Below are 23,333 nucleotides of genomic sequence, written 5' to 3'. Positions count from 1 at the left end.
AGGGATGCAGCGTACCTGGAGATAGATTTCTATCTGGAGATAGTCTGTGAATAAGGGAGAAGGCTCCTCTCAGCCTCAGTTTACCCATCTATAAAGTGAGGCAAGAATCCTTGACTCACAGGTTACCTCACAATGAGCTAGAGGAGGCAGTGCCTGGCAAAAGTGTCATTGTCATAGGGAGATTCTCAACCCCGGTTTGTTTCCTGCCTGTTTTCCTTAGCCCAGGGGTAAAAAGGATGGAGCTTGTATGGGACAAGTTGTAATCACTTCCATTACCACTGTTTTCTCTGTCATCTCTCTAGGGCTCACAACACCCCTCCAAGTAATAAATACCTCCACTGTTATTATACCCATTTTATAGTTAAGAAACTTGAGGCTCAGAGGAGCCAAGTGCTTTGCCCACCGTCAGCCATTGGGCCAGGATTCGAGCTCAGAGCCTTTGACGTGGCACTCAACTCCTTCTTTTGCCAGCTGCCCCAGGAATCCTCGGACTAGAGTGACGTGTAACTTATTGTCTAACCAGGTCACCTCTGAGAATAAAAGGAAATGCTATTAATAGTTATACTGGGACAGTAGAGGTAATCTGGGACTGTCGTAAGTATGGCCATCCTGCCAAAGTAGTGGGCTTTGTGTAAGTTACTTCACTTCTCCGCAACATGGACGTGATGGCAGAACTGTCCCTATGGGGTTCCCAAAAGGACTTAATGTGATAATGCGTGTAAGAGTTATAGGGCCTGGTATGCATTAGGTACTCAATAAGTGCTGGTTGTTACTGATGCTGTTAGTGGTAATAACCACGGCAATACCAGTCCCTATTTTACTGTCCTTCTAGTCTGTTCTCCACTCACCAGACTTCTCCATGCACACCTGCCTGTATTGCCTTGGGGCAGTTAGACACCTGCCCACGGTGAAGCCCTAGCTCCATTCTCCTCTAGCCCTTGACCTTGCCCAATCCCACCCTACTCCCTGCTTCTCACTTGTGCCACTCTGCACCTCTGCGTCTTGGCCGTCTTGGCTGACACAGTTCCCAATTCTCCATGGGACAAAATGCTTCTGGACCTGCCCCCACGGGAAGAACTCTGACTTACTGGTTCTTGGTCCTACTTCTGTGCCACTTAAGCAGGTGCTGGAATGCTTTGTGCCTCAATTTCCTCATCTGTCCAGCTAGGGAAATAAGGCCCTGTCTTGGTGCCTTGAATGGGGATTCAGGTAGGTGAATCAACAAACCTACTAGATGCTGATAGAGCAGGGACCACTTAATTAAACCTCTGACACCTGCTATTATTATTCCATTTTACGGATGTGGAAACCGAGGCACTGAAAGGTGAGTAGTGATGGAGGCAGGAAAGGAAGCCAGGTAGGACCCCCCCTGCCTTGACTACTACGCTGCCACTCTACCAGCGGCCTGCCAAGGTCTGAGCCCCAGCGTGGCTAAGTGTCCCACTAGCACCCAAAAGCCCTATATTGGGCGGAAAGGAATGAAGGGGTTGGGGGAAGGGTGAGTATCCCACGCTTGTAAAGTTCAAGGTCCAAAGGCATAGGCATTCAAGGCCTCTGCGATCAAGCTTCTTGGGTCCCCAAACTCCCCGCAGGGAGTGGCTGGAGGCCCCATAAGAAAGATTTTTATCGTTCCTGGTCGCCCCAAGGCCACGCACGGAGTCAGTGGAGGAAGGGTTGGCGGCCAAGGACCGGAATATCGCCTCCTCCCCTAGCGCCCTCCCGCAGCCGGCACATTCTCTGGCTCCTCTAGCCCCGTCCCGGGCCGCGGCAGGCAGAGCCCCAGCCTGGCACCCTCGCCGCGCCCCCTCTGGCTCTAGCCGGCGCTCCGCGAGGCGAGGACGGTGCCGGGGAGGGGGCCGGGTCCTGCCCGCGGGCGGGAGGAGGGAGGCGGGAGGAGGGAGCGCGCCCACACCCCGCCCCCGGCCCCGAGCCAGCCTGCGGAGCCCGCGGCCAGGGCGGCGCAGACCGGCCCAGCCACTCTCCGGGACTGCCACCCGGGACGCGCGGTCGCCGACGAGTCCGCCCTTCCACCCGCGCCCCCGAGGCTCGCCTAGAGAAGGTAACAGCCGCGGGCGCACGGGCCCTCGAGGCCGAAGGGGCGTGACGCCCGCCCGGGGACGCGTCGCCCCGGGGCCTTCGCACCCGCCTAGGCTCCTGGGGGCCGGCATGGAGGAGGGGGCCCAGGCTAGGGAGGCGCGCTCGGGGCCAGCAGGAAGGCCGGGCGCGGCCGCGGAGACGCGCCGGGACGCTCCAAGTTTTCGGGTTGTTTTGTCACGTTTCCGCCGGGCGGAGGGGGCAGACAGTTGGAGGGGACGAGCGGGAAAGTGTAGTGTGGGGAAAGGGGAGAGCCGAGGGCCGTCTACGCTGCTTCCTGCGCCGGGGAGGGAGGGAAGGAACGCGGAGGGGGAGATGCGTCGAAATGTCTGGCCCCTCGGCGGAGGCCGACGCCGAGAGCGGGAAGTTGGGGGGCTGGGGAGATGGACCAGGCACCCTGCCCCCTCCCCGACCGCCGCATTCCAGGCTGGAGCGGCGGATGAGGTCATCCCGTCCGGTTCCCCTCCGGCCAAGGCAGCCGGCCGGCCCCTTCCCCGCGGAGCGACCCTCTCGGTTCTACCCTAGTGCCTTCCCCCCCTCGCCCCCGAGTCATTCTTAATCCCCTAAGTACGGTTTATGGCTGATATCTTTCCCGGGCTTCAATCCCGGCTGCCTCTGATTTTTCTATCCGTGCCTCAAGTTTGCAAGACCAGGGAAATTTGAACCCCCTTTTCTAGACCTCGAAACTGAGGCTCAGACGAAAGGACTAGCTGGGAGGGATACCCCAATGACACGCAACGTGGCGTGGGAGCCCGAGACCCGGCTCACGGCCGAAGCCTCGCCGAGTCGAGGGCTGTTGTGACTCTAACTCAGGGTAGTCACTCAAGAAGCGCGTCTCGTCTCCCCGCGCTCCCTATTGGTCTGCGGTGGAGCCTCCCTCCTCCTTCCCCCCTCTGAGCAGGAGAGTCGGTCCCCGCAGCATGACTGAAGACAGCTGGCTGTCCCCTCTTCAGTTTGCAGTCTCTCCACCTTTAAAGGCCGGACATTGAAGGGCACGAGAATTTAGTTCCCAAGGACGTTACCCCTGTATCTTAGGGGCCAGAGCAGGTTTGAGGAAGCCCCCTAACCGAGACAGGGACCCATCAATGTCTAGCAGCCACGGGTGGTGTTAGCCAGCTGGACGCCGGGAAGAAGGTTCTGTGCACCTGAGCAGTGGCCTCCAGGTTGAGACGTGGTGCTGCTCTTACTGAACAATCTGCGGGTCACCCTCAGGTGAATGCCAGAGTGCAGCCGCCCCGCCCTCGCCACTGGTCACACTGTCCCTGGTCTCCCCCCACCACCATCACCACCACTTATGCCTCCACAGCGGCCTCTGTTGGCCTCTCCTAGAGCGCGGTGCCTGCCCCAGTCCCAAAAATTGTCCGTGTCCTTCTCACCCATGAGTAAGTTCAAGCCATGTACCCAGGCCCTGACTGTCCTCAACTGGGTAAATATAAGGACTATAGGGAACACTGAGTCTGCATGGCTATCACCTCACCCAAGTCACAGGCACAGAATCTGCAGAGCTGAGTCTTCTGCCTGCCAGGCCTGCCCTCTCCTGAGGTCAGTGCTGGGTGACCAACTCCAACAACTCTTCCCCATTCCCCAGTCTTCACCCAACCCTGGGGCATTTACTAGTGATGGTGGAATCCTAGGCCAGCTCCTAGACACCCCACTTTTTTGTTCTTTGACCTACAGTAAATCAGTCTCGTTTCTGAACCTCATTTTTTCATGTGTAAATTGGGTGTTCTGACCATTAACAAGTGGTGTTCCCAGGTTGGTGAGGGGAAGTGAGCCTTACACACCAGGGATACCAGGACAGTCAGAGCTTTGCCTACTCCAGTGCCAGGTAGGGCACACCGGATGGCCAGCAAATGTCCTGTAGTCAGCATCCAGTGCCATATGGCTGTCACCAAGGGCCCCTAGAATGAGAGACATTAGTGTAAAAAGTGTTGGCTTTGAACCAGGGCTGCTCTGTTCCAGCATCTGGGCATTTAATTACAGTATCTTCACATCTTCCACCCTGGGAGGGGACCTGCCTGAGATACTGTGGGAAGACAGTACCCTGCCCTCAGCCCCACGATGCTATAGGATCTCCACCGCAGTGGGGTGGGGGGAGTATTATTTGGAGGTGCCCAGAAGCATTTGGGAGGTGGGATCATCCCAAGGTTGGGGAGAAAGCTGATCTCCCAAGTCAAAGTGGCTGTGGGGTAGCTGGACGTTATGGCGGTGGCCTATAGTCCACCTACTACTCTGTAGGCTGAGGCAAGAGAATCGCTTGAGCCCAAGAATTTTTTTTTTTTTTTTTTTTGAGACAGCCTCAAGTTGTTGCCCTGGGTAGAGTGCCGTGGCATCACAGTTCACAGCAACCTCCAACTCCTGGGCTCAATTCTCCTGCCTCCGCCTCCCAAGTAGCTGGGACTATAGACACCCGCCACAATGCCCAGCTATTTTTTGGTTGCAGCTGTCATTGTTGTTTGGCAGCCCAGGCAGGATTTGAACCCACCGGCTCAGGTGTATGTGGCTGGTGCCTTAGCCGCTTGAGCCACAGGCACCAAGCCTGAGCCCAAGAATTTGAGTTGCTGTGATGTCACAGCCCTCTACTGAGGGTGACAAAGTGAGACTCTGTCTCAAAAAAAAAAGAAAGAAAGAAAGTGGCCATGGGGGTTGGCAGGAGCCCCTTTAGTTGGGGGTAGGAGTACGGTAGCTGTGGCCACATGGCAGACACAGTTGGCCCTGCTACATGACATTTCACTGAGTGACGCCCACCTCACTCCTAGTGCCTTCCCCCACAGAGTCATCACAATCTCTGCTGAACAGAGAAACCTGGTTCTGGCCATGTACCTGCAACATAACCTTGGACAGGTCCCTTCCATCTGAACCTCATTCTCCCTGTAAAATGGGCTGACCCTCCAGCTCTGGGAGGCTGTTGGAGAATCAGATGACATCATGTAATGGTTGGCCAACTGCAGCTCGCTTCATAACTTCAGCAAACATTCCACGAGGACTTCTCAGAGCTGGTGCTGGGGGTGCCAGGGAAAGGGATGATTCAGAAGGGCCCCCCCAGGGGGAGGAGTCTGGGTTGGGGGAGGATCAGATGGTGGGAAGGAAAGAGAATGTAGTCAGAAAACAAAGCAAGCTTTGTCCTTTTGCCTTCTTTGTTTTTATCTTGTTATTTAACCTATTTTGAATTTCAAATAACGCTAGAAGGGTAGTACTGAGATTAGAGGTAGCTGCAGTGGTTTAAAGGGAAAAAAAAGGTTGAGATTCAGATTTAGGTGTTCCTGTTAAGGATTGTTATCTTGATCAACTTTTATCACCTGAGGTCTCAGGCCTGCGGAGGTAAATGACTTGTCCAAGGTCACACTATGAGGACACTGAGTTCTTGGCCTCCCTTCACTATTCTCAGAAGGGGGGGGATAGCCCCTTGGCATGAAGGTTATCGCAGAGAGCTCCTGTGATTAAACTGGTAGTGATTTGGCACTTGTCAAGTAAAGAGCCCAGGCTGGGTGCTGGAGGGAGGAAGGCAGGAAAATCCAGGCAGCTGCCCCACCCTCAGAATGTGTTGCCGACCTGAGGAGACAAGACCAGGCTCCCCAAGCCAGTCAAGGGCTTGTGTGAGTCAGAGGCTCTGAGTTCAAGTCTCAACTAGCTCTCTCAATCTGACATTGAGCAGCCTTGCCCTCTCTGGGCCACAGGAGAAGGAGAGATTGGGCCATAGGATCACAGGTGCTCTCTAGCCTGGACTTTGTATGATGCTAGAAGGAAGGGGTCAGACTAAGAGATACTTGACAAGTTTGGGACCAGGGAAGGTGTGGGAGAGATCAGGAAGGCAGAGTCAGACAAGGAATAGCTAGCTTTTGGCAGCAGCTTAGTTTTTCCAAAATCTGTTCCCTGACACCAAGGGTCCTACATCAATAAAGTTCTTTTCCACAGGCCTTCTCAAACCTTGAATATGCTCACACGTGGAGGGGCAGCAGGGAAAAGCCACTTTTGACCACAGGATCTTTTTTCCAGGAAGCACCTTGGAGCCAGAGGGTTTGGAGGAACCTTTGCTCTGGCTGTTTACACAGCAGTTCACAAAGACTTGGCAGTCTCCTCCTCCCTCCTGGTTCCTCTGGGTGGAAGAAATTTTACCCCACAGAGAAGGGAGGTGCCTTGCTCAGCACACCAGCAGGAGGCAGTATAACCTGGGGCTTAAGGGCTCTGGGATTTGGGGGTATGTGTCACTATTTCCTACTGTGTAGCCTCGGGCAAGTCATTCGCATGTTCCTTTGTGCCACAGTTTCCCAGGTCTGGTCCAGACTGTTGTGTGCCTTTAAATGATGATGCAGGTGAGGCATTCACACTTAGTAAATGCCTTGTAAGTGGCCCCATCATTTCCAGTTTTTATGGATACTCATCTTAAGTGCACCGTTTCATGAGTTTTTTGGACACCACTCAGGCAGTACCTACTCAGCGACAACTACAATTCTGATTTCTGCTGCTGTCAATTGGATTTGCCTGTTCTTGACCTTTCCATACGTGGATTCACATATGTCCTTCATGTCTGGCTTTCGTTCAGCATTTAGTGGGTCCTCTCTGGCATGTTGGTGGGTATAACTGTCTCTCCTCTTTAGCCGCTAATGTTTAGAACCAGTATTTCCTTCTCTGCCGCAGGCCTGCCATCAGTCACTGTCCTGTCTTCCTTCCAGGCCTCCACCGTTGGAGAGGAGCCAGCCACCTTGGAGGCACATCTCATGCCTTCTCTGCTCTCGGATAGAACATCTGCAGCTGCTTCCACAGGTCTGGGAGCCAGGCCTCAGGAAGGGACAAGCATGGACCCCTTATAGTCTCAGCATTCGGAGGCAGCATTGTAGGGAAGCCTCCATCCACCCCTTTCCACTTCAGGGGGAAAGAAGCTGAGAAGTGTACCCTGAGCCCAGTCCCCTCCCTCCCCTGGCCCCTGGTGGGCATGGACCAGGAGTTGTGAGCAGCCAGAGCTGATGCCGGGCCCCCAGGGGGCCGGAGGAGCCCCAACCATGAGCCTGGGAAAGCTCTCGCCTGTGGGCTGGGTGTCCAGTTCACAGGGAAAGAGGCGCCTGACTGCAGACATGATCAGCCCCCCACTCGGGGACTTCCGCCACACCATGCACGTGGGCCGTGGTGGTGATGTTTTTGGTGACACCTCCTTCCTCAGTAACCATGGTGGCAGCTCCAGGAGCACCCATCGCTCACCCCGCAGCTTCCTGGCCAAGAAGCTACAGCAGGTGCGGAGGGTGGGGGCACCACCCCGGCGGATGGCTTCTCCACCCACACCCTCACCGGCTCCTCCTGCCATCTCCCCCATCATCAAGAATGCCATCTCCCTGCCCCAGCTCAACCAGGCCACCTACGACAGCCTCGTGGTGGGCAAGCTCAGCTTTGATGGCAGCCCTGTCAGCTCCCCTGATGGCCGCTCCAATTATGGTGAGGACTGGGTTATTTGCCCGCTATTCTGAGGCTGAGGCCTGGAGGAGCTCAGTCGCTCTGCCAAGCCTCTAAGTGAGTTGTTTTCCTCATAGTCGCTTGATCACTCCATGGAGGTCAGGCCCAAACCCCAAACCATGGGTAGGGAGGGGGTAAAGAGGCAGGAACCAGCTCACCCCCCCAAAAAAAACACACAGATTGAGAGTGAAGAGAGTTTAATTTGAGTTCTAACTGCCCCTAACTTGCTGTGTGTCCTGGGCACTCTTCCCGCTGTCTGGGACCTCAGCTGGGCCACCCCACCCTTTTTCGCCCCCTCAACCAGAGCGCCCCCCTCATGGTGATGTTACCAGGTCTGGGTTCCAGTGCTGGTTCTTCCTGATTTCCAGAAAGCTAAATGACCTCTAAGTTCAAGTCCTTGCCTGGATAATGAGTCCCTTAGAATCTTGCTCAGATTCGGTGAGATCGTACATGTCCCAGGCAAGGCCCAGAGGCTGGTACATAGTAAGTGCTCAGGACTCCAAGCTGTTGTTATTTGAACAAAGCTTCCTGTGACTTGACAAATTTGGAAAACCACTCAGAAAGATGCAAGCCAGTGGCTCTTTCTTGCCAGGAGTGTCACCTGCGCTGTGTGCAGGAGCTGCTGACCTGGGAACCATAGGCCCCTGCTGCCACCTAGTGGTCATTCTCTTGCGGCTTCATCCCCATTCCTGTGGTGAATACGCAAATGCTGCTGCCCAAGGGGGCTGCTCAGAACCCCTACTGAGGCCTGGTTCACAACAGCCCCATATGTCTCAGGCCAGGTAGTCCTGGGAGCAGGGTCTTGACCAGATAACCTCTGGAAGGCACATGCCTATCCTTTGAGTCTGGCTCCTGGTTCCATCCTTTATCTTCAAACCTGCCCAGGTGCCATGGATTCATCTATAGGTAGGTATCTGCCAGTGCCAGGACAGGGGACAGGGACCTTGGCCAAGTTCACAGTTAAGGCTTTGGGGAGATTTACATTGCAGGCTTGGCTCCACCCTACCAGATGCTGTGGCGTTGGGCCATGCCCCTCTCTTTATCCAAACTGACCCTCCCCTTCCTCATCTGCAAAATAAAGAATATGACAATTTTCAGCTTTCAGGGTTGACAGGACAAGAGGCCACAGGTTCACTGTATTGGAGAGATGGGAGAAACTGAAGCCAAAGAAGGGGCCAGGGGCCACACAGCAAGCGAGGGCTGGTCCTGCCTCTTTCCTCCCTACTTCCTGCTCAAGGGCCCCAACTCTGATCCCTTTCCTATTTCTCTTCCAGGCCTGGACTCTGGGTTCTGTACCATCTCCCGCCTGCCCCGTTCTGAAAAGCCTTGTGATGGAGACCGCAATGGTTCCTTCCAGCCCGGGCCCGAGCTGCGTCGCTCTGACTCTCTCTTGTCCTTTCGCCTGGACCTTGACCTTGGGCCCTCTCTCCTCAGCGAGCTACTAGGGGTCATGAGCCTCTCCGAAGCCCCTGCAACGGAGTCCCTCAACCCTACCACAAACCCTTCAGCCCCTGCTGCAAGCCCCTCACCCCGTGGACACTGTCCCAATGGGGTGACTGCTGGGTTGGGCCCAGGGGCTGAGGTGAGAACCAGCCCAGTGGGGGAGGGTCCCCCAGTAGCCACTGACCCGGCCCTCAGCAGGCACTGGGGGGCAGGCTGGCAGGGTGGCCATCACTACTCCAAGATGGATGCTCAGCGTGAGCTGGTGGGGGTGCTGCCCCAGGCTCCCTCCTGGGAAAGCCTGGAGGAGGAGCAGGTGCCCCAGGCAGGCAACAGGACCCCAGTACCCACCACAGTGCAAGCAAACACCTTCCAGTTTGCTGACACCGAGGAGGATGATGAGGTTAAGGTGTGAGTGGGTGGGGCATGGGCTCAGGACCCCGCCTAGCCTTGGGCCCCTCTCTGAAGGGCCCAGGTGCAAAGCCAGCCCCTTCTCACCTAGCAGCCCCTCCTCCTACCAGACCAGAGAGAGAAGCCAAGATGCCTACAAACTCATCCCTCTCTCTCTGCAGGACAGACCTGGGAAAAACAGGGAAGATGGGGCTTGCTCTGGGACCTGGGTGCTCCTGGTGGGCCCTGCCAAGTTGGCCGTCTCCCCCACTGCTACTCTGGACCCAGTAGCCATTCCTTAGGCCCCACCCTATGCCACCCCTGCTTGCAGGAGGGCCCAGCCACACAGTGCTGCCTTTGTGCCCTACGAAGCTGTCCTTGTTGGTCAGGGGGTGGGGAGTGAACCACACAGGGCCACTGTGTCTCCTCCCAAAGGGACCAGCAGCCCCAAGAGGGTCCCCACTGTACCCCTGAAAGCCCAATCCCAGGCTGCTTCACCAACATCCCCACCCCAGCCTTCCACCTGCCGAGAAGCCTCACAGAAAGGTCAGATGTGACCTCACAGGGAGAAATCCCACCTTCCCACCACCCCAGACCTTCCTCTGGAGGCTGATTAAAAAGCTTTTTTGATAAAAGGTGTCCTGCAAGACGCTTGGAGACCTGGGAGAACAGTGTGTAGCTCCACCTGCTTAAATACCCTCCCCTCTGGGAAGTTTGTAAAGCCAAGGACCCCCCTGTAGGCCCCCAGCAGGGGAGGGGTGTGGACAGCCAAGGCAAGAGTAATGACTAACCAGCCTGGAATGTCCCTGAGATAAGAGGCCAGGTGGGAGTCCTTATCTGCAGTTCAGGGCTGGGGCTATTCCGTAATCCCAGCCTGGCATTTGTTCTGGTGATAATGGGGGCTGGTAGGCTGGAGTACACGTCCTCAGAGCTGTTAGGAGCATGTCTCAGCCTTCCCACTTGGCAGTCCTGTGTCCTTGTGCCTCACTGTCCTCCCCTGTATCATGAATATGTCAAGAGCTTTAGAATGCACAGGAAGCCTGCCACAGAAAGTCTACAAGGGGGTTGTTTTGTTTGCTCTTGATCTTGAGGGAGGAAAATGGGATCAGAGTGATAGGAACTGCATGAGGGTAGATGGACAGATCCTGCTGTGACTCAGAAGAAGACTCAGGAATGGGATACAGGCCCGGGTCTTTTATTCTGATGAGGCGCAGCATGCGTACTCACTCTACCTTGAAGGAGGAGACGCTGAACCCCCCCCTCACACCCAGGTAGTTAAGGTGGCTGTTGCCCAGCCTGTTGGGAAAGGTCATCTGGTGCCCATCTGGCAGCTTCACGTTGAATTTGTCACTCTCAAAGGTCACAGTGAACTGCGGGGGAGAGGAGTGAGGGTGTCAAGGAGGCAGGAAGCATGCCAGGGTGGTGGCCCAAGGGTGTGTGTCCTCTTGACATCCTCCCCTGATCCCTTTCCCTTTTAACTTCACCTTGACCTCTGACCCTGGGCTGAAGCACGGGTGATCTTCCCGTTTCTCTTGTCCCCATTGGCTGCCATCCAGTGAGTTGCAGACAATGGTGGATTCCTTGAAGCGAGGGTTGAAGTGCAGGTTCAGCTTATCTGAGGCCTGGCCCAGGTTAATCGTAAAGCTGCAGGGGAAGGGATAACATGTGAGGTGTAGGGGTCTGGGTTGGGCAAAACAGCTTGTGTTGCTCTTTCGAGTCCTCACTTCCAAGATAATAAAGAAAAGGAACAACGGTTGTACCAAAAAGGGCCGTGACCAAGTGCAGCCTGCAGAAACTGCACCCGATACTTGCCTAACGCTATAAAGAAGTTTGTCACTCAGAACACAGTAGAGGCTGCAGCTGTCAGGGATATTTCTGAAGTGAGTGGCCGAGGCCTATGTGCTTCCCGAACTCTCTGTGAAGCTGCATTACTGCGCAAGCTTTGCCCTTCACAGCAAGGTCGTCAGGAACCGTTCTTGGGTAGCCAGTGAGGACCAAACACGCCACCCCTATTTAGACCCGCGAGTGCTGCCCCATGACCTCCACCAAAGCTCACGTAGGGAGGTGAGTCCTTGAGGACTGAAGAAAAACTATCCTTTGGAAAAAAATAAAATGGAAATTATACTTTAAAATAAAAACAACTTGTGTTGGAGGGTTTTGGTTGACCATAATAAGCTGGAAGAATCACCAAAGAAAGGTGGTGTTCATCGAGATCTGTGCCTCAAAACAAGGGAGGTGACAACCTGCTCAGACTTGGCAATATGGTAGCACATACCCTTTGGAACAGAAGCGTAACTGATAGTGATAGCTTCCAGAATTGGGGGTGTGTATCCTGGGAGGGAGTATTGTTGTCCTTAAATATCTGCCAACCCACGAAATTTTGGCTGCACACAGTAGACAACCTAAGGCAGTGAGCTCCCTGTTACTAGAGATATGCAAACGGGTTGTGTGACTTCATGAGAGGATGACTACAGGAGCCTGGGTTAGACTCTCATAGTCCCTAAAAAGATGGCATTCTGGATTGTGGGGCATCTTCATGCAGGAGGCTCAGACCAGGGATTTCCCATCATCTAGGAGAAAGGAATCATTTTTCTCTTGGCTATTACCCCCATCCATCTGCCCACCCCCTCCTGAATCCAAAGTGGACAGAGAGCAGTCCAAGACCCACTGACACTGGTCTGCAGGCATGAGAACCGATGCGCAGAGTGGGGAAATTGGGGAAATGCCTCTGGTTCTAATCACCAGGATGCAAACGAGGCCACCCTGCGACCCCTGGTGGCTGCCTTGATTGAATGTGAAGGAAAGGCAGTTCTTTGGCCACTCAGCTGGGTAAGAGGACAGTATCTTTGGGGGGTTTGGGCTCTTAGTAGAGACACCTGACCCTTAGGGAACCAGACAGAGTTCCAGGAGCTTCTCCACCTGCCAATTCAGTGGCTGTTGGGGCCAAGGAACAGAGCATGTGGCGTCAGCTCTGAAATTCTGTGGGCCCCCAAATGCAGCCTCAGACCATTTTTTTCTTTTTTTTTTACAAGTATTTTTTAAAATGCTTTCTTTTTTTGTATTGTAAGAGAACTTTTCTTTAAACACTTTTATTTTTTTATTTTTATTTTTATTTTTTTTGCCTTTTTTTTTTTTTTTGTAGAGACAGAGTCTCACTGTACCGCCCTCAGTAGAGTGCTGTGGCGTCACATGGCTCACAGCAACCTCTAACTCTTGGGCTTACGCGATTCTCCTGCCTCAGCCTCCCGAGCAGCTGGGACTACAGGCGCCTGCCACAACGCCCGGCTATTTTTTTGTTGCAGTTTGGCCGGGGCTGGGTTTGAACCCGCCACCCTCGGTATATGGGGCCGGCACCCTACTCACTGAGCCGCAGGCGCCACCCTTTTTTGCCATTTTTGGTCCGGGCCGGGTTTAAACCTGCCACCTCCGGTATATGGGGCCAGCGCCCTACTCACCGAGCCATAGGCACCGCCCAACACTTTTATTTTTTATTTATTTTATTTATTTATTTATTTATTGTTGCAGTTTTTGGCCAGGGCCAGGTTTGAACCCACCATTTCTGGCATATGGGGCGGGCACCCTACTCCTTGAGCCACAGGTGCTGCCCCCCACTTTTTCTTTTTTTTCTGAGACAGCCTCAAGCTGTTGCCCTGAGTAGAGTGCTCTGGCATCACAGCTCACAGCAACCTCAAACTCTTGGGCTTAAGCGATTCTCTTGCCTCAGCCTCCCAAATAGCTGGGACTATAGGCGCCCGCCACAACGCCCAGCTATTTTTTGGTTGCAGTTGTCATTGTTGTTTGGCAGGCCCAGGCTGGAATCGAACCCACCAGCTCTGGGCTATGTGGCTGGCACTTTAGCTGCTTGAGCTACAGGCGCCGAGCCCCATGGCAGCCCCATGGCAGGGGTGGGGAAAGAGGAAGGGTGTGCAAAAGGCCCCTTGGCCTGAAGTTGCTCTCATCTGACCATTTTATAGGGCTGCCCTGCCAGCCCCACCCGCCCTGCATGCTCCAGGCTTCAGATACCACCCTCAACCTCACTCACCCATCAGTGTTATCAGCAATCCTGCCCTTGATCTTCAGGGTTGTCCCCGGCTTCATGTTCATGTTTCTAATGTCAAATTCCCCCTGGGCCAACAGAGAAACATTTCACTAGAGTCTCCGCAGAAAATTGGTCACATGCACCCAGCACTCTTCTGCTGGTAAAACCCATTTATGGCATCATCCATCTCTCCACCTGGCCACAGGTCTCATAACCCTCTGCCCATGTGGGGACATGTGAGGGCACCGAGCCTGGAAAGGTCAGAGCACTCCAATCAGGGCTCTCTGAGCACCCCCTTGCCCTTTCTGCCCCCCCGCCCTCTCTGCCTTGCTTTCATTCACCCCAGCCCAAGGCTCAGGGACCAGATGAGGAAGCCTCAGTTTACTCATCTATTAAATGGGTAGAGTGGTTCTTGCTGATCTTGAAGTTCCCTGAAATGTTCAAGTAAGTGATGAAGTCCTTCTGCCCTTAGCAGAATCCCAGAAACAAGTATATGGTACAGAAAATGCCTGTATTTTCAGAGGCATTCATGCAGGTCACGGCCCATCCCAAACTAAGAATCTATAAAACTCCATAAGTCCCAGGTCTGAATATGTCCATAAAAGTCTCTCTCCAAACTCACTTCCCCCTTCTGAAAAATGGACTGATTTAATTTCTTCATTACAAAACATCTGCAAAGGGCGGCGCCTGTGGCTCAAGGAGTAGGGCGCCGGTCCCATATGCCGGAGGTGGCGGGTTCAAACCCAGCCCCAGCCAAAAAAAATCACAAAAAATAAGGCAGCACCTGTGGCTCAAAGGAATAGGCTGCCGGCCCCATATGCTGGAGGTGGCGGGTTCAAACCCAGCCCCAGCCAAAAACTGCAAAAAAAAAAAATCTGTATAGCCAGGTACAGTGGCTCAAGCCTATTGTCACAGCTACTTAGGAGGCTGAGGTGGGAGGATAGTTTAAGCCCAAGAGTTAAAGGCCAGCCTGGGCAACATAGTAAGACCCCCATCTAAAAAATAAATAAGTAATTGGTGAGTATCCATTGTGTGACACTGTTGGAGGCACCAAGATGGGAAAGGAATTGAGATTATTTGTGAAGTCTCAAGCAAAAGGCCTGGCATAGACTACAGGCAAATGGAGGGGTGACCATTATTTTGATTTCTTCTTTCTTTTTGGGGGGGAGAATTGCCAGGCTAGGTTGCTGTGACAACATCAGCCTAGTTCACAGAAACCCCAAACTCCTGGGATCCTCTTGCCTCAGCCTCTGAGTAGCTGGGCCAGTGCCTGCCACAATGCCTGGCTAGTTTTATTTATCACCACTATTATTCATCCACTCCTTCTTTTTCCAGAGGACCTGGGGCAGAACCTGAGTTCTATGCAGCAGAAGCTTCCTCCCTCTGCAGTTTGGTTAATAAGGAGCATCTCAAAACTGGGTTTCAGAGTCCATTTCCCAAGACTGAGAAAATGTCCACTTTCTGTGCCCATGACTGAGGCTGAACAGAACTTGACAGGCACCAAAGATTTTAGAACAACTTATAGGAGAACACTTTTATGTGGTGGGATTTCTATTTACTGACATGTTTTTATGTTTTTTGGATTTTTTTTTTTTGAGCAAGCATCATCTCAGAAGCCCTGAACCAACTTGTCGGTCTGACTGGGGCACTTGGCCATGAGTCAAGGGCAGTGACAGTGGAGGGTGATCAGCACGCTCCTGCTGGCAACCACCTCTCTGTGAAGGAAGAAGCGATCTGCTGGTTCACACGCAAGGGTGGGGCTGGAAGACAGTGTCTGGCTCTGCCAGAGGCAGCACGTTCCAAAAGGCAGGCCTGAAAGGCAACACCACCAGAGAGTGGGGCAGAAGGGAGGCCGGTCAGACACAGGCGCCTCTGCCTCTGCTCTGCTGGCCTTTGTGGCCCAATCGTTCTTTGTCATGGGGCCATCCTGTAGGAGGATATTGCACAGTATCCCTGGCCTGTACCCACTGGATGCAACCAGTTGTGACATCCCCATCCCTGTTGTGACAACCAAAGTATCTCCAGGGACAGCCAGATGTCCCCTCAGGGCAAAATCTCCCTACTTTAGGGAAAGTAGGATTTGGAGGCTGGAGCCTAAACCATCAGTTCCCCGCTAAATTCAGCTGTTGGATCCACATTACAGAACCAGACAGATGGGATTAAAATTCTCCTTCAGTTGGCTTGGCACCGGTAGCTCAGTGAGTACGTCGGGGACACATACACCGAGGCTGGAAGGTTCCAGCCCGGCCAGCTAAACAACAATGACAGCTGCAACAAAAAATAGCTGGGCATTGTGGCGGGCGCCTGTAGTCCCAGCTACTTGGGAGGCTGAGGCAAGAGAATCGTTTAAGCCCAAGAGTTGGAGGTTGCTGTGAGCTGTGACATTACAGCACTCTAAAGAGGGCGACACAGTGAAACTCTGTCTCAAAACAAAAAAGAAATTCTCCTTCAACCTCTTCACTGACAGATGAAGATCACTGCTTGGAGATGAGGTTATCCAGTGAGGACAAGCACAGTTCCTCCCAAGGGGTTCAGGAGAGATGAAGAACACGCGTGTGTCTGCTACACTGTAGGTGCTCACAGACGTGCTCTGCAGACACACGTGTGACACCTGTGTCACCTTCCAGCTGTCAGGAAGGCTCCCTGTATCCTCCCAGTGATCTTCCCCATACGCCCAGGACCCTGGGACAGCCAAGGTGGGACGGCAGAGCTGGGACTGGGGTGGGAAGAAACACCCTCTGCTTTCCTTGCAATTCTGGGAGCTGCCTGGCTGAAGAGGAAGAACCCAGAACCCCCAAGAATGAGGGTGGGGCTGTTTCAGGGGCCCTCAAAAGTCCAGGTCAGGGGTACATTTGGACAAACAGGGATGCTGAGATTGTGGGCGTGTGCAGGCCTGGAAACCTGGCCCCACTCAACAAAATCTAAGGCCCAGAGAAGGAGGCAGAGCTGGGTGGAGGCAGGTGTGGTTCCCAGACTGGAGAACTGGGGGGCTGGGAGTTGAGAGGCCCAGGGGTCTTTCTGGCTCTGCCCCTAACTGACTGAGCCTCCTCCTAGGTCTTGGTTTCCCCATCTGTAATATAAGGGATGTGTATCGGATGGACTCTGGAGAAGAACAAGGAAAAAAAAAAGGAGGAGAGGGGTGACCAGAAGGAGGCCAGGAAAGTCTCCAGGCCGCAAGGGCCTTTCCTGAGAGGCAGGGCAAGGAGAGCACTGGCCACTCCATGCAGATCCCCCTGTCATATGTCCACATCCTGCATCCTACCTGCATGGGTTGAGTAGTGTGCCCCCCCAAATCCATATCCACCTAGAACTTGTGAATGTCATCTGTTTCACATAGGATCTTTGCAAATGTCATCAAGTCAAGATGAGGTCGTGCTGGTTTAGGGAGGATCCTGTGAAATCTGGCCCAGAGACAGAGACACACAGAGCAGAAGGCCCTGTAAAGACGGAGACAGGTCGGGTGCAATGGCTCACACCTGTAATCCTAGCACTCTGGGAGCCCAACGAAGGAGGCTCACTTGAGCTCAGGAGTTTGAGACCAGCCTGAGCAAGAGTGAGACCCCATCTCTACTAAAAATAGAAAAAAAAAAATAGCCGGGCATTATAGCAGGCACCTGTAGTCCCGGCTACTTGGGAGGCTGAGGCAGGAAGATGGCTTATGCCCAGAAATCTGAAGTTGCTGTGAGCCAGGGTACCACCAGGGCACTCTAGCCTGGGTAAGAGAATGAACTCTTTTTTTTTGAGAACTCTGTCTCAAAAAAAAAGAAGATGAGAATAAACAAATTAATAAATAAAAATAAAGGCTAAAAAAAATCAGGGACTTCAAAGGGGATCCACTCAACACCCTGCAATTTACAGGTTGTGACCTTGGGCAATTTAATCTCTGAGCCTCATATTCTTCATCTTTATAAGCAGTTGTTGTTGTTGTTATTATTACCACTATTATTACTAGTGAGAAAACTGAGGGCAGAGAGGAAGCCTCAGGTTCCCTGAAGGATGGTGGCAGAGGAGGCAGAAATCACTGATGCCAAGTCTGCAAGTCTGCATTTCCTGGGGTGGTGCCTATGGCTCAAAGGAGTAGGGCACCAGCCCCATATGCCAGAGGTGGCAGGTTCAAACCCAGCCCCGGCCAAAAACAGAAACAAAAAAAAAAGTCTGCATTTCCCACAGGCTTCCCGATGAGGGTGCTGCTTCTTTACTATACAGATAGGAAAACTGAGACGTAGGGAGGGGCAGCAATGCTTTTCCCAAGTGCCCCCCACCCAGGCAAAGACACAGATGAATAGAGGGGAAGGTTAGGGGAGCTGGGTCCTCACCGACATGGTGACAGCTCCTGGCAGCAGCTCCCAGCAGCTCCTTGAGGCTTGTGCTCAGGGTCTTGCCTTGTGGTTAAGCTTATATCTCAGAATATTATACATTAACTCCCCCAAGGCCATAAATGAGGACTTTGGCCCCTTCTACCCAGCTATCTGCCTGCCTGCATCTCCCAGTCCTGAAGGCTCTTCAGCCTGCCCCACCCCAGCCAATCCCGAGCATCCCTCCCACCTCCCTGCAGCCCAGTCCTTCAGCGTTCCCACAAGCCCAGAGCAGGCAGCCCCAGCTCCACAGGGCTCCCAACCTCTTTCACTGCATCTGGCTTCATCATCAGCGAAAAGAGAGACTTGCTTTGTCTAAGCCTCTCATTTTCCCTGATGTCATGATTGATTTTCAGAGTCTTAAATTTTTTCTCTATTACTTTTCTGATTGTACATGTAAGTTTCAAAGACAATACATGGTGGATTCAAAGATATATCTAAAACAAACTGTTAGGGCAGCACCTGTGGCTCAGTGGGTAGGGCGCTGGCCCCATATACTGAGGGTGGTGGGTTTGAACCCGGCCCTGGGCCAAACTGCAAGAAAAAAATAGCCGGGCTTTCTGGCGGGTACCTGTAAGTCCCAGCTACTTGGGAGGCTGAGGCAAGAGAATCTCCTAAGCCCAGAAGTTGGAGGTTGCTGTGAGCTGTGACGCCTCAGTAGGGGGCTGTGACACCACAGCCCCCTACTGAGGGCAATCTAAAAAATTAATTAATTAATTTAATTAAATAAAACAAACGGTTAAAAGTGGAAAAAGGGCTTGGCACCTGTAGCTCAGTGGCTAGGGCGCCAGCCACATACACCAGGGTTTGAACCCAGCCCAGGCCTGCCAAACAGTGACAACTACAACCAAAATATAGCCAGGTGTTGTAGCGGGCGCCTGTAGTCCCAGCTACTCAGGAGGCTGAGGCAAGAGAATCATTTAAGCCCAAGAGCTTGAAGTTGCTGTGAGCTGTGACTCCACGGCACTCTACCCAGGGCAACATAGTGAGACTCTGTCTCAAAAAAAAGTGGCAAAGGGAGGGGGAGGGCTGAGGCAGGGACACTGGGACCTTCAATGTTTTACGTTTTGGTTTTGTTACTTACATACTCCTCATGAATGCTATGGACAGAGACAGTAAATAAAGAGAAACGATCACTCCTCATCTCACTACCAAGAAGGAAACTGTTTACTATGTTGGCACATTTCCTTCCAGGCGGTTTTCTACAGAATTATATTATAGACACAACTCTGTCTACAGAATTATTTATCTTGCTTCATTCAGGAAACAATCCCACAAATCTGTATTTCAGAACTATATTCCAATGGCTGTGAAATCTACCTTCCAATGACAAAATTTATTTAACCAATTTCTTTCTGCTGAACACTTACATTCATTATAAATTTTTCCTATTATGGGCGGCGCCTGTGGCTCAAGGAGTAGGGCGCCGGTCCCATATGCCGGAGGTGGCGGGTTCAAACCTAGCCCCGGCCAAAAAACAAATAAATAAATAAATAAATAAATAAATTTTTCCTATTACAAATACTGCTGTGTTAAATCTGTTTGCATGTAAAGTTGGGCTGCATCAGGACAAGTTATATAGGGCAGGTTCCCAGAAGTAGAACTTTTCTAGAGCTCTGGATTTTGGCAGGTCAGAGCATTTTCCATCAGAGCTGGCAGTGGCCACTCTGTGCGGGCTGAGGGCTCTCAGGTGCCAGGAGCCTGCAGGTGGCTCACTGCCCAGTGCTCCCATGGGACATCACCTTCAGTCCCCAGCCAGCTCTGAGTGGGGGAGTGGTTTCCTCATTTTAACCACAAGGAAATGAATTCCTCCCAGGGGCATGGTAAATAAATCCCGAACAAGATAAGGAGTACAACAGAAACTAATGGACAGAAACTATACCTTTTAAAGGTTGTATTTTTCTGATTATGATCGCTTACTGCAGGTTTTAGAAAATGCGCAAAGTAAAAGGAACTTAAAAGTAAACTGGTTTTAAAAGAATGTTCAAAGATACGGGAGCTCACATGATTTATGTACTGTTCTGTGTGTATGTTTTACATTAATGAAAGATTAAGAAAAAAAAGAAAGCAAATCAAAATCCCCGATAATTCTCATCTCCAACCTTGTCCTCTTAACAATGGTGACCTCCCAAAGGGCAATTTTACACTTTACAAAGCAATTTCTCCAGCCCTTATCATAGTAAACTCACAGTAAGTTCTCAAAGAGATTTTTGTTTTCATCTCATTTTTCATGTGGGGAACTAAGGGTCCCAGGACTCACGGAGCTAATAAGTAGGAGAACTGGCTGCCCTCACTCAGCAAAAAGAATATTAGGCCTCCAGGAGCATGACTTTTAACCATGTGTTTGGTAGTGGTGACCACCAGCTCCTGGTATTCACACTATTGTGTATCTGGCTTCCTTTGAACTTGGCTAGACCCAGTGACTTGCTTCTAACTAAAAGAATACTATTAATAGAATATAGCTGGCGCGGTGCCTGTAGCTCAAGCGGCTAAGGTGCCAGCCACATACACCTGAGCTGGCAGGTTCAAATCCAGCCCGGACCTGCCAAACAACAAGACAACTACAACCAAAAAATAGCCGGTGTTGTGGCAGGCGCCGGTAGTCCCAGCTACTTGGGAGGCTGAGGCAAGAGAATTTGCTTAAGCCCAGGATTCGGAGGTTGCTGTGAGCTGTGATGCCACGGCACTCTACCCAGGGTGACAGCTTGAGGCTATCTCAAAAAAAAAAAAAAAAGAATATAGCAAAAGTGATGCAATGTCACTTCTAAGGTTAGTGACAAAAAGACTATGGCTTCTCTTTCTATCTCTCTCTCCATTCCCTGGATCTGGGAAAGAAGAAATGAAGCCATGTTGTAAGTAGCCCTACGGAGAGGCCTATAAACCAGGCCACTGATGTCCCCAGCCAACCATCAATTGAAGATCCAGGCCTATCAACAGCTTAGTGAGTAAATTTGGCATTGGCTCTTACCCCATTCAAGTCTTGAGGTAACTGGTGCACTGTGGCCTTGTGAGAGTCCCTGAGCTAGAGGCGCCCAGCTAAGCTCCGCCTGCATTCTGACTCAAAGAAACTGGGAGAGGCCTACTGTAATCCTAACATTCTGAGAGGCTGGGGCAGGTGGATTGCTTGCGCTCAGGGGCAGTTTAAGACCATCCTGAGCAATAGTGAGCCCTCCATCTCTACTTTAAAAATCTTTTTTAGGGCGGCGCCTGTGGCTCAGTGAGTAGGGCGCCGGCCCCATATACCGAGGATGGCGGGTTCAAACCCAGCCCGGGCCAAACTGCAACAAAAAAATAGCCGGGCGTTGTGGCGGGCGCCTGTAATCCCAGCTGCTTGGGAGGCTGAGGCAAGAGAATCTTGTAAGCCCAAGAGTTAGAGGTTGCTGTGAGCCGTGTGACGCCAGGGCAGTCTACCTGAGGGTGGTACAGTGAGACTCTTGTCTCTCCAAAAAAAAAAAAATAAATAATAAAAATCTTTTTTTTTTTTTTTGGAGAGACAGAGTCTCACTTTATGGCCCTCGGTAGAGTGCCGTGGCCTCACACAGCTCACAGCAACCTCCAACTCCTGGGCTTAAGCGATTCTCTTGCCTCAGCCTCCCGAGTAGCTGGGACTACAGGCGCCCGCCACAACGCCCGGCTATTTTGCAGTTTGGCCGGCGCTGGGTTTGAACCCGCCACCCTCAGTATATGGGGCCGGCGCCTTACCGACTGAGCCACAGGCACCGCCCAATAAAAATCTTTTTTAAAGGGCAGCACCTGTGGTTCAGTGGGTAGAGCGCCAGCCCCAAAAATCAAGGGTGGCAGGTTCGAACCAAGCCCCAGCCAAACAACAACAACAAGAAAAATAGCCGGGCATCGTGGTGGGTGCCTGTAGTCCCAGCTGCTTGGGAGGCTGAGGCAAGAGAATCACCTAAGCCCAAGAGCTGGAGGTTGCTGTGAGCTGTGAGGCCACAGGGAGACTCTGTCTCTAAAACAAAACAAAACAAAAAAAGTAGCTAGTGTATGCACCTTTGGGGGCCCGGGGAGGACATTGCCTAGCTGATCCCAAAGGGTCTCTTTCAGGTAAACACAAGCTCATAGGGCTTTATTCAAAAGTGCAGGACTGAGGGCTCCACGGAGAAAAGTACAAAATCAAATAGGTCTTCAAGAGACCAAGTCTAGGTGGGGTGATAAACTTGAGCAGAGGAAAAAACCAGAAAACAATTAATCACACCACAGTGGAAAGCTTCAAAAACTCCCAGGATTCTAGGACAGAAGGGGGTCCTCTTGAATGTCATTTAGGGATAGTATAGGGCTCAAATCTTAAAGTTCTCCCACTTCCTTACTCTGTGAACTCAGGCTAAATTACTTAATCTCTGTGAGTTCCGTTTCCTCTTCTGTAAGATGAGAATAAGTGTCCTGAGGATTAGGGAGATAAAGCCTGGCACTTCATTAATATTTAATACCTGCTACTCATTATTATTATCAGGAGTCCAGTGTCCCCCACCTTGTCAGCTGTGGAGGCTGCTCACCTCCACCTGGCAGCTGTGTCCAAGTTCTAAGGCCTGGGGAAATGTTCTCCCTACAACTCTCCAGGGCCCATTATGACTGAGGCATTTCTGCCTTCACGGGCCCCTTCCTACCCGCATAATATATATACATAAATCTGTAATACACATACATAACTCTATTTTACAATGTTATTAAATGGATATATCAATATTGTATATTAAAACACTCTTTTCTACCTAAAAGTTCATTTGTAATTCTCACTTTGCAAGAAATTAAAACATTTTGCATCATGGGCCCCAGGCATTGTGCCTGCCGAACCCAACCCAGATATTGGCTTCCAGCAACTATGTCCCACCAGGCTCCTGCTGTTGGGGGACTTTGGTCCTATGGTCCCTGAGGTCCCTGAGGTAGCCTTTCCTGTCTTTCTCCTCCCAAAGAGCAAACAGATCAACACCTCAGTGGCATCCCTCCCCATTTCCTCCCTCCCCTCCCTAACAGCCTCCCCTTCAGAGGGACAGAGGGAGGGAGCAGAGAGACCAGGAAATACTGGTGGGCTGTGAGACACATGGAGGTTCTGGCATCACATGGGTAACTGTCATCCCAGCTCTGTCACCTACAAGTTGAGTGGCCATAGCGGATCAACTTAAGCCTTAGTTTCTCCATCTGTGAAAGGGAGCTAACAGCACTTTTTCCCAGGGCAATTGTGAGCATTTTTTTCTTTTTTTGTCCTGAGCCATCATCTCATTCTCTATAGCCATGAGGGTTGAATGCTGTAGTGTCATAGCTCACAGTAACCTCAAACTCCTGGGCTCAAGTGATCCTCTTACCTTAGTCACCCAAGTAACTGGGACTACAGGCATATGCCACAATGCCAGGCTAATTTTTCTTTTTCTTTCTTTTTTTTTTTTTTAGAGTGTCACTTTATTGCTCTCGGTAGAGTGCTATAGTGTCACAGCTCACAGCAACCTCCAGCTCTTGGACTTAGGCAAGATCCTCTTGCCTCTTCCAAGCAGCTGGGACGACAGGTGCCCGCCACAATGCCTGGCTATTTTTTGTTGCAGTTTGGTTGGGGCTGGGTCTGA

The 23,333-nt window shown here is 52.0% G+C and overlaps 2 protein-coding genes across 5 annotated transcripts; one reads left to right on the top strand and one right to left on the bottom strand.

The window, feature by feature from the left end:
* The first annotated feature begins 1,757 nt into the window (after nucleotides 1-1,757).
* CDC42EP1 (CDC42 effector protein 1) lies at nucleotides 1,758-10,004 on the top strand. Of its 2 annotated transcripts, none has more exons than XM_053584019.1 (3): nucleotides 1,758-2,059; nucleotides 6,768-7,521; nucleotides 8,814-10,004. In XM_053584019.1, exons 2-3 carry the CDS (start codon nucleotides 7,059-7,061, stop codon nucleotides 9,392-9,394), a joined length of 1,044 nt encoding a protein of 347 aa, XP_053439994.1. In that variant the 5' UTR covers nucleotides 1,758-2,059; nucleotides 6,768-7,058; the 3' UTR covers nucleotides 9,395-10,004. The 2 variants fall into 2 exon arrangements, with proteins under 2 accessions (XP_053439994.1, XP_053439995.1); XM_053584020.1 differs by lacking the exon at nucleotides 1,758-2,059 and adding an exon at nucleotides 4,392-6,665.
* Nucleotides 10,005-10,543: 539 nt separating this feature from the next.
* On the bottom strand, nucleotides 10,544-17,899 carry LGALS2 (galectin 2). Of its 3 annotated transcripts, none has more exons than XM_053584028.1 (4): nucleotides 17,725-17,899; nucleotides 13,412-13,494; nucleotides 10,854-11,013; nucleotides 10,544-10,739 (listed from the first exon to the last, which is right to left on the bottom strand). In XM_053584028.1, exons 1-4 carry the CDS (start codon nucleotides 17,728-17,730, stop codon nucleotides 10,593-10,595), a joined length of 396 nt encoding a protein of 131 aa, XP_053440003.1. In that variant the 5' UTR covers nucleotides 17,731-17,899; the 3' UTR covers nucleotides 10,544-10,592. The 3 variants fall into 3 exon arrangements, with proteins under 3 accessions (XP_053440003.1, XP_053440004.1, XP_053440002.1); XM_053584029.1 differs by lacking the exon at nucleotides 17,725-17,899 and adding an exon at nucleotides 16,713-16,809; XM_053584027.1 differs by lacking the exon at nucleotides 17,725-17,899 and adding an exon at nucleotides 16,671-16,793.
* Between the last annotated feature and the right edge of the window lie 5,434 nt (nucleotides 17,900-23,333).

The sequence above is a fragment of the Nycticebus coucang genome, chromosome 3, assembly GCF_027406575.1.
Source record: "Nycticebus coucang isolate mNycCou1 chromosome 3, mNycCou1.pri, whole genome shotgun sequence".
NCBI lineage: Eukaryota > Metazoa > Chordata > Mammalia > Primates > Lorisidae > Nycticebus > Nycticebus coucang.
This window is presented reverse-complemented; position numbering and strand designations above follow the sequence as displayed.

Bases quoted from the DNA above. Each gene is read 5' to 3' on its own strand.
- CDC42EP1 (XM_053584019.1), top strand. From the start codon at position 7,059: ATGCCGGGCCCCCAGGGGGCCGGAGGAGCCCCAACCATGAGCCTGGGA. The intron at 7,522-8,813 runs GTGAGGACTGGG...TTTCTCTTCCAG, and splicing joins TGATGGCCGCTCCAATTATG to GCCTGGACTCTGGGTTCTGT.
- LGALS2 (XM_053584027.1), bottom strand. From the start codon at position 16,706: ATGGATTTGGGGGGGCACACTACTCAACCCATGCAG. The intron at 13,495-16,670 runs GTAGGATGCAGG...CTGTTGGCCCAG, and splicing joins ACACTACTCAACCCATGCAG to GGGGAATTTGACATTAGAAA. The intron at 11,014-13,411 runs GTGAGTGAGGTT...CTTCCCCTGCAG, and splicing joins ATTGCTGATAACACTGATGG to CTTTACGATTAACCTGGGCC.